Source organism: Sus scrofa, chromosome 6 (assembly GCF_000003025.6).
Source record: "Sus scrofa isolate TJ Tabasco breed Duroc chromosome 6, Sscrofa11.1, whole genome shotgun sequence".
Lineage (NCBI taxonomy): Eukaryota > Metazoa > Chordata > Mammalia > Artiodactyla > Suidae > Sus > Sus scrofa.
In genome coordinates, this window is record NC_010448.4 from 55,532,743 (window position 1) to 55,542,561 (window position 9,819).

Consider the following 9,819-nt stretch of genomic DNA (forward strand, 5'->3'; position numbering starts at 1 on the left):
GGACTGAAGGTTGTGGTGAGCTTGGATCCGCACTGCTGTGGCTGTGGCGTAGGCTGGCAGCTACATCTCGCATTTGACCCCTAGCCTGGGAACCTCCATATGCCACTGATGTGGCCCTAAAAAGACTTAAAAAAAAAAAAAATCAACAGCTGGACGGGCGTCCAGTCGTACACAGCCCCTGATGCCAGGGTAAGGGTTCTCTTTCCAGGAGGGCTGGGGAGCTGTGGGAATGCTGTGAGCAAGGAGGGACAGGTCAGCTCTGTAGAAAGGCCCTGTGGGGGCTGGGAGAGGAGGGGGCGGGGCTGTGGTCCTGGGGAAGCGGGTTGGAAGCCTCCTCCGGGACCGATGCCTCCCCTGGTCTCAGTTCTAACAGTGCGGAAACCGTGGCCCCCTCTGCCTGGGCACGTGGTCCAACACTGCCCTCGTGTGGTTACTCTTAGTTCTGCAACCAAGGTCTCCTGTAAGTAAGACCACCTTCTCCATCAGGACCGCTTTTTGCGAACGAGGCGGGCGCTGTTACAAATTATGCTGGAACAATGGGCCCAGAGTAATCCTCAAGCCAAATTTACAGTGAGATTATAGTTCCGTTCCTTTTTTTTTTTTTTTTTGTCTTTTTAGGGCCGCACCCGCGGCCTATGGAGGTTCCCAGGCTGGGGGTCCAATCAGAGCTGTAGCCACTGACCTACGTCACAGCCACGCCGGATCCTTAACCCGCTGAGCGCGGCCAGGGATGGAACCCGAGTCCTCATGGATGCTAGTGGGGTTCCTTAACCACTGAGCCACGATGGGAACTCCTATAGTTCCGTTCCTGATTGGAACTTGCTAGGCCTTTCCTGGGAAACCCAGCATGTTCAGTCACCCTACTCAGAAGCTGCCTTTTTATTTTTTATTTATTTATTTATTTTTTTGTCTTTTTGCTATTTCTTGGGCCGCCCCTGCGGCATATGGAGGTTCCCAGGCTAGGGGTCGAATCGGAGCCATAGCCACCGGCCTACACCAGAGCCACAGCAACGCGGGATCCAAGCCATGTCTGCAACCTACACCACAGCTCACGGCAACACCGGATCGTTAACCCACTGAGCAAGGGCAGGGACCGAACCCGCAACCTCATGGTTCCTAGTCGGATTCGTTAACCACTGCGCCACGACGGGAACTCCAGAAGCTGCCTTTTTAGATCTTGAGTTGAAAATCATCTTATTTATTTGGTGAGAAAAAAGGATGAAGCTCAACCAAAGGCTGGGGTGTCACCCAGGGCGCTCCATCTACTGGGGATGGAGATAGGGAATGGGGAGGAGATAGTTTGTGAGGGGGCCAGTAACTGCGGGTCTTGAGGTCTGGACACTTTTATAGGAAGGGGTGTTTACAGTGGGTCTTGAAGGCTGAATAGGAGTTTTCTAAGAAAAGAGAAAGATGTGTTGAGACAAGACATCAGAGGACGACTGCAGACCCCTTGCAGCCTGCAAATGCCATTCACATCTTTGATCTCAGGCTGCCCTTGCCATGGCCTTCTGGGGCCCACTGGAAAAAGATGTTCACTTTTGTCTGACTGAGAAGAAAACCAGGGCTCAGAGAGAAGGACTAAATCTGAACTTCTCTTGCATCCGCCTTTGGAATGTCCTCCAGCCTCTCTAAATGCTCGTGGCAGACTCCTACTTATCCCTCAAAACCCAGCTTGGACTCTGGGCGCCTAGCCACAAACCTGCACGTCGAGCTCCCTACCCCAGCCCTCGCCTTCCACAGAGCCAGGAGTCCAGGCCTCTGCTCTCTGACCCGGAAGCCTGGCCCTCAAGCAGGTAGGATGGAGAAGGATGAGCTGATTCGGTCACATTTATTTGGCTTCCGAGGCCACAGTCATGGTTGGGGCAGAGACAGGGCTCTGGGATGAGGGGGTCCTGTGTCTTCTCATTGCTGAGCCTGAGAGGAAAAGACATACAGAGAAACATGAGCGAGGAAGAGCGGCCAGGATGCTCACGGGAAGGGCATAGGGCCAGAGACCCAGCCTGCTACCGCGGCCCTTTGCCACTCACCTTGTTGAAGAAGTAAATGGAGGCGAGGATGGTAAACACGGCCATGGCCAGAGTCACATTCTGGGGGGAGGGGTCAGAGGTCAGGACCCCTCCCCTTCCCTCCCTCCCTCCTCCCCTCTCCGGGCCCCTCCTCACTTCCTGAAAGTTCATGGCCATGGGTCTCGGCTGCAGGGTGGCTCCCTCTCCCTGTGCTGGGCCTCTGAGCCAGAGAGAGAAAGACCAGTGGGCAGAACCTGCCAGGGGGTCGTCTGGGAGACCAGAATGGCAGCCATGGTGACGGGAGAAGGGCATGCTGGGTAGAGGGGCCTTGAGGCAGCTGCCTGGGGCAAGAGGGGCCTTTGGATGCAGACGGCCACATGGAGGGGACACTTGAGATGGGGGAGTCCAGACCTGCAGCCCTGGGGGGGCTCTGGGAAGCCGTGGGAGGGCTGGGAGCCGGGGAGGCACCAGGCCAGCTCTGAGGGCCGGAATATCGCCGGGAGGGGGAGGCTGGAGGCCAGGAGAGCAGCCGAAGTGGCCAGGAAAAATTTCTTCCTAAGGGGTCTGTCGGATGCAAGAGCCGTGGTGGGACCGAGCCTGCCAGAGCCTGGTCTCCAGTGTGGGGGCAGGGGCAGCCGTCATCATGGCAGAAAGCAGGGCAGAGGCCACAGCTTCCCCATCTCTGGGCCACGGGGACAGGGACACGCCCGTGACTCCCACAGCCCTCTTGCGCCAGGCCCCGGCTTTTGCTCCGCCAGCAATCCTGCGAGTTTTGTAGACAGGTACCTAAGTCTTTTTTTTTTTTTTTGTCTGTCTTGCATTTATTTACTTAGTTATTTATTTACTTATTTCTAGGGCTGCCCCCGCGGCATATGGAGGTTCCCAGGCTAGGGGTCTAATTGGAGCTATAGCCACCGGCCTACACCACAGCCACAGCAACTCAGAACCCTTAACCCATTGAGTGAGGCCAAGGATTGAACCCGCATCCTCATGGATACTAGTCAGGTTCTTTACCTGCTGAGCCACAATGGGAACTCCCCATCTTGCTTTTATTTTATTTTACTTTATTTCTTTTCTTTTGCTTTATTTTTGCTTTTTAGGCTGCACCCATGACATATGGAGATTCCTAGGCTAGGGGTCGAATCATGGCTACAGCTGCCAGCCTACACCACGGCCACAGCAACAAGGGCTCCGAACCACATCTGCGACCTACAACACAGCTGATGGCAATGCCGGATCCTTAACCCACTGAGCAAGGCCAGGGATTGCACCAGTCTCCTCATGGATACTAGTCAGATTTGTTTCCGCTGCGCCACAACGGGAACTCCCCATTTTGCTTTTAGGACTAACTTCTGGGAGTTCCCTTGTGGTGCAGGGGGTTAAGGACCTGGCGTTGTCACTGTGGTGGCTTGGGTCACTGCTGTGCCACAGGTTTGATCCCTGGCCCGGGAACTTCCACTTGCTGGGAGAGTGGCAAAAAACAAAAACAAAAAGCAGTTAACTTCTGGGTTACTGGAATACAGAGGACAGAAGCACGTGCTCAGCCCTCATAATCCAGGATTCCATCTCTGCACAGAATGGCTACAACTTTGCATCTCGAGACAGTACATTCCCAGCCTGTGTTGATCAAGCGATCACCTGCTGTCTTGTCTCAGCTGCTGAGCAGAGAGCAGCCCAGAGGCCCTTGCCAGTGGTGCCAAGTAAGAGACACCTGCTCCGGGGCCAGTGGGGCGATTCGAATCCCAACTCTGGCATCTGTGAGTGGGGTGGTCTCAGGCAAATTTTCTAGTTTGTAAAATTAAAAAAAAATAGAATCCACTAAGATGAGTACGTTTTAGGATTTTATTTTATTTTATTTTAGTAGTTTTTTTTAGGACTGCACCCATGGAGGTTCCCAGCCTAGGGGTCAGATCGGAGCTGTAGCTGCCAGCCTACACCACAGCCACAGCAACACAGGAGCTGAGCCATGTCTGCGACCTACACCACAGCTCATGGCAAAGCCGGATCCTTAACCCATTGAGCAAGGCCAGGAATCGAACCTGCATCCGCATGGATGATAGATTTGTTTCCATTGAGCCTCGATGGGAACTCCCAGAGAAGACTTTTAAATGTTGAAATGTTTCTTATCATAAAAATAAGAATTTACTCAAAGCAACTCTCTGAGGCCTAGACGGTGCTTGTCTTCATTTTTATGAGTCAGGAATCTAAGGCAAAGAGAAGTTGGGTAACTTGCCCAAAGCCACACAGACTGTAAACGGCAAAGCTGGGACATGAGCGCAGCCTGTCCAGCTCCAGGGTGTGGGTGTGGCTTTGGCCAGCCGTGGGCCATGCTAGAAGAAGCTGAAACCACCAACAAGCCCTTGAGGACTGCAAAGAGCCTCAGCATTTCAGGGGTGAGCAAAAGGGAAGACATGGTGGGAGGAGTGGGGAAGGAGGAGGGGGCAGAGTCTAGAATGTGGGGCAGGGGCAGGGGTCTCTCTCCCTCTCTCTGTGCCCAGTTTAAGGGTACCTGGGTTTTGGTTTTGCCTTTTGGCCACGCCCACAGCACAAGATGTTACCCCAAACTAGGTCCTTAATCCACTGAGCCACCAGGGAACTCCTAAGGGCACCTAGGTTTAAATCACTAGCTGTATTCCGTTCGGCAAATTACTTATACCTGCTGTGCCTCCGTTTCCCCATCTGCACTATGGAGATGGTGACACCGAGACAGACCCTTGCTGGGGCTGCGGTGAAGATGAAATGGAGTAATCCAGGGTGAATCTAAGGCTGACAAAGGCCCTGGGGGATTGGGCTCTGGGCGAAGGCGGGCTGGGACCTGCTCTGGGCCTGGGGGGGGGATGCTGAGGCGGGGGTAATGACCAGGTGGGGCTGCGGCAGAGACAGAGGGCTGAGCTCAGCGTCTGGCTGCGTGGAAATGGCCGGGCCAGGGTTTCGGGGCCACCCGGCCGGACCTCTGCTGCTGCTGCTGCTGCTGCTGCTGCGCCAGGCCCTGACGGAAGGACCCCTGGTCTTCGTGGCTGTGGTGAGGTGTCCCCCACCCCAGGCCCGCCCCTCATGTCCCCCAGGCCAGTCCTGACCGGCTCCCCTCCCCAGGTGTTCCGCCACGGCGACCGGGCTCCGCTGGCCTCCTATCCCACCGACCCCCATAAGGAGAATATTGCCACCCTGTGGCCACGTGGCCTGGGCCAGCTGACGAGGGTGAGAAGCTGGGGATGGGAGTTAGGGGGCAGGGGGAGGGGGAGTGGGAGAGGGGTCTGCTGAGGCTGTTCTGTCCCCAGGAGGGGGTCCACCAGCAGCTGGAGCTGGGCCGCTTCCTGAGGAGCCGCTACGAGTCGTTCCTGAGCCCCCAGTACCGCCGCGAGGAGGTACCGACCCCCCCACTGACTGCAGTGCTTCCCTTGGCCTCCCCCTCTGACCTTTGACCCCCATCCACCTGACCTGCCCCTTCTGTCTGATCTCTGACCCCTCCCTGTACCAGTGACTCGCCCACACGGACCTCTGACCCCATCTCGACCTGAGTCACACCTTGACCTCTGACCTCCAGCAACTCTGACTTTATTTTCGGACCTCCAGCTCGTGTTCTGACCCCCACCGATCTCTGACTCCGAAATGTGATTGCTTTTGTCTTTGACCCTCACTGATGCTGCTTGCCCTCTGGGCTCCAACCTTTGACCTCTACCCCTCATCAAATCTGACTTTCCTGTATCATCTTCTGTCTCCTGACGGATCTGCAATTAGGATCATTTCTCTGACCTCCGACTTCTGATCCCTGATTGACCTGTGCTGAACTCTGACCCCATGACCTCCAACCTGCCCTCCTCATCTTGACTTCTAACTTCCAGCCTCCAGCGATTCTGCTCTTCCTTTCTGACTTTCATTGACTCAACGGACCCCCTTCAACCTTGGTGTTCACCTGACTTCTGATCCCTGATCCCCAAGCCAACTGTTCCTGACATTGACCTCTGACCCTTGATCCCAACTTCCAACATTAAAGGCCAGACCCCTGAAGCCGCCCTGAGGTTTGACTCCCAATACCCGATCCTCGACCCGGATCTGAATCTGAAGCCTTGGGTTTGCTGCTAGGGCTGAACTTTCACCCCAGCCGTGGTCCCCTTCCCCGCCCCACTCCACCCAGGTGTACATCCGCAGCACTGACTTTGACCGGACGCTGGAGAGCGCTCAGGCCAACCTCGCGGGGCTGTTCCCTGAGGCCAGCCCGGGCCGCTCCGAGGCCACCTGGCAGCCCATCCCTGTGCACACGGTGCCCGTCACTGAGGACAAGGTCAGGGGGCTGGACAGAGCCTGGAGGTGGGAGGGCTGGCGAGAGACCAGGACCCCGAGAAGTCTCTGCGCCTGGCTGGGTGGCTCCTGGGCGCCCGAGCAGCGCGCCCTTCCCTGGGGCAGAGCCGCCCTCTTGGGTGAGCCCGCGAATGGCACACTGCGCCATCACATCTGGGCGATACTGTGGACCAGAGCCAGGGCGCCACAGCTCCAACTCCCCTGCCTGCAGTCGGGCCCCAGTCACAGTGCTGTCCCCTCTGAGTCTCAGTTTTCCGCAGCTGCTGAGGTTTCCAACGCGCAGCTGTCCCCGCTACCGGGAGCTGCTGAGAGAGGCCACGGAGGCTGCGGAGTACAAGGCCGCTCTAGAGGGCTGGACGGTAGGCGTGGCCTGAGTGGTGGGCGGGGCTGATTGAGGGGGCGGGGCCATCGGATGGGGCAGGGTTGATTGAGAGGGGCGGGACCAGCGGGGTGGGGCGGGGTTGATTAAGGGGGCAGGACCAGCGGGATGGGCGGGGCTGATTGAGAGGGGCGGAGAAGGATAGCGCCTGCGCGGCGAGGAGCTCTGTCAGGCTCACCCAGCGCGGGGGCTTCCAGGACTTCCTGACTCGCCTGGAGAATTTTACCGGGCTGTCGCTGGTCGGGGAGCCACTCCGCAAGGCATGGAAGGTTCTGGACACTCTGATTTGCCAGGTAGGCTCCTGCCCCACCCACCCAGCCAAGTCGTTAAGGGCACCAGGGTTCACATCCCAGCTTTGCCCCTCACTACCTGCGTTCCCTCAGGCAAGTCATTTAACCTTTAGTGCCTCAGTTTTCCCATCTATACAGTGGGAGTGGTGACGCTCTTACCAACACCCTTTGGGTTGCTCTTTAGAGCAAAACGGGTTAATTCACAGCGATGTGCTTAGAACAGCGCGTGGCACACAGTGAAGCCCTCCAGAGGGTTTGAAGCTACGTGTTTTCAATTCCAGTTCCGTAACTGGAAGAGCGGCCGAAACTACAGCTTGGGCGGCAGGAGCTGACCGGAAGCTGCGTGATGCTGCTCGTCTTGCTGACCCCACCTTATGGGAATGCTCTTAGTCGCACAGGGTGGGGGGTGGAGGACAGCAATGCCTATGCATTAAGACCCACGGATGTGTTATGAAGTACATGGCAACCCACCACAGGACTTTTCTAGAATACCAAACGTCTGAATTCTGAAACAGCTCTGGCCCCAAGGGTTTCAGATCAGGGCTTCTGGAATGATGGTGGTTACTGTGGTTAATCAGCAATCGCTGTGGCCCACGCTGTAATTTCCTGACCAGACCCAGCCCACGAGGGATTCAGAAGAGGGTTGGAGGAGAGGATGGCAGTGAACGGGGGAGCCCAGGAGGGCCTGAGGGGAGCATGGAGTGTTCCGGATGTCACGGTCACAGTGTCCCCTCCCTGTCTCTCCCCAGCAAGCCCATGGTCTTCCCCTCCCATCCTGGGCCTCCCCGGATGTCCTGCAGACGCTAGCCCAGATCTCAGCTTTGGATATTGGGGCCCACGTGGGCCCACCCCGGGCAGCAGAGAAAGCCCAGCTGACTGGGGGTGAGACGTGGAGGTGGGAGGCTGGGAGGCCGAGGTGCCTTCCTCTGGGGATTTCTTAGCACTCTTGTATCTTCGCCCGGTCAGGGATCCTGTTGGATGCCATCCTCGCTAACTTCTCTCGGGTCCAGCACTTGGGGCTGCCCCTCAAGATGGTTATGTATTCAGCTGTGAGTTTTCGGGAAGGGATGCAGTGCCACGTGGGTGCAGGGATGGGGTGGCAATTTGGGTGAGAAGAACTGGCAGTTCCAAGGGGATCTCAGCCTAATGCCTTGAGTAATTCCTATCTCCGAACCATACTCTTAGACCATATCACTAGAGGTATGGATTCTGGAAGGAGGGAGGTGATGGGGTTAAGGGAAGGAATTTGGCTCTTCTGGAAAGACAGGCTGTTTAACTGGGCTGCCTCATCATATTTTGTGTCTGTTTGACCAATCTTTATAAAATGACCACTTGTCACTGGTGGGGCTGCCTCCAGTGTGAGCAGGTTTGGGAGGGACTGGTTCTAAGGACCATCTGAGAGGCAGCTGGACGTCAAATCCAGAAGCCCATTCTTAGCCCTGGATCTGCCTGCAGCACGACAGCACTCTCCTGGCCCTCCAGGGGGCCCTGGGTCTTTATGACGGCCACACGCCGCCTTATGCTGCCTGCCTGGGCTTTGAGTTCCGGAGGCACCTCGGGGACCTGGATGACAACAGAGGGTGAGAAGCCAGGAAGAGGCAGGACGGAACCCTCAAGAGTGTCAGATGGGGTATCAGGTGGAGGGTGTGGCCCAGGCAGGGAGGGAATGGTGCTGGGTTAACCAGGAGCCAGCAGCCCAGCTCTTCTCCAGATTTAAGGTCATTGGGAGGGAAGGTGAGGAGGGGCCTGGGTACCACTCTCCTTTTCTCCCTCCAGGAATGTCACCATCTCCCTCTTCTACCGCAACGACTCTACTGGCCTGCCCTTGACGCTCAAGCTCCCCGGGTGCCCAGCCCCCTGCTCTCTAGGCCGCTTCCGCCAGCTGACAGCCCCTGCCCGGCCTTCAGTTCAAGGGATCCCCTGCCATGGCTCCCACGAGCCTGCCACCCCCGCAGGTGATGGCCTTCGGTGCTGGGGTGGGAGTCGGGGGTGCAAGTTTCGTGATTCACAGCCCCATGTTTTCCCCGCAGCCACTGTGGTGCCCCTGCTGTCTGGGGCTGTGGCGGTGCTGGCGGTCCTCAGCATGGGGCTGGGCCTAATGGCCTGGAGACCTGGCTGCTTGCGGGCCTGGGGAGGCCCTGTGTGAGCCCGGAAACTGGGCACCCCTTCCCCCACAGCTGACACTGGATCCCAAAACACCTGCTCGCCTGCCACTCTGGTGTCCGTGACTTACTGTGCGCGCCAAATGCGGGAGGGTCACCAGGCCGGGCTTAAGTGGAACGCGTGTTGATGCACGTGTGCATGCACGGACCGTGTACCCGTGCACAGCTACTCATGCGCATGCTCCTGCACAGACCTATGAGAGCCTGCACTGTCTTGCCCTGTTGGGGCTCATCTTGCCCAGCCTGGCTTGGGTTCCCTCCTTGCAGAGGGAGAGCTCAGGTCAAGGTTCAACGCCAGGCCCCATCACCGGGCAGCTGGGCACCCCCGTCCTTTGCCACACACGATGCCATCAGTTTCCATGACCTCTGAAACTCACCTCCTGGGGACCAGCAGAGCAGCTGGGGCCACTAACGCCCACAAGACTGCCCAGCATAGCAGTTGCGATTTGGAGGTGGAACCGCAACTAAGAACTGCTCAGCATGGTTGCCACTGGCCGCTATGCGGATGCTCGAATTCATGTAAGTAAAACGTAAAATTTGGGCCCCAGTCCTCCCTGCCAGCTCCAGGGCTCAGCAGTCCCACATGGCGGGTGCCGATGGTCACTACAACAGGCAGCACCAACAGGGAGCTTCATCATCTGCGGGACAGCACCAAACCTAAAGAAAGGCACCCACACCTCATA

General features: G+C 57.2%; 1 protein-coding gene across 2 annotated transcripts; it reads left to right on the forward strand.

The window, feature by feature from the left end:
* On the forward strand, positions 2,664-9,187 carry ACPT (acid phosphatase, testicular). 2 transcript variants are annotated; one of them, XM_013998709.2, is made up of 13 exons: positions 2,664-2,788; positions 4,207-4,399; positions 4,884-5,028; positions 5,100-5,204; positions 5,285-5,371; positions 6,142-6,288; positions 6,566-6,664; positions 6,882-6,977; positions 7,724-7,856; positions 7,941-8,023; positions 8,430-8,554; positions 8,751-8,929; positions 9,005-9,187. In XM_013998709.2, the coding sequence occupies exons 3-13, from the start codon at positions 4,921-4,923 to the stop codon at positions 9,118-9,120; spliced, it is 1,278 nt and encodes a 425-aa protein (XP_013854163.1). In that variant the 5' UTR covers positions 2,664-2,788; positions 4,207-4,399; positions 4,884-4,920; the 3' UTR covers positions 9,121-9,187. The 2 variants fall into 2 exon arrangements, 1 of the variants encoding a protein (XP_013854163.1); XR_002344767.1 differs by lacking the exons at positions 2,664-2,788; positions 4,207-4,399; positions 4,884-5,028; ... (5 more) ...; positions 7,941-8,023; positions 8,430-8,554 and having other exon boundaries at positions 6,822-6,977; positions 8,751-9,187.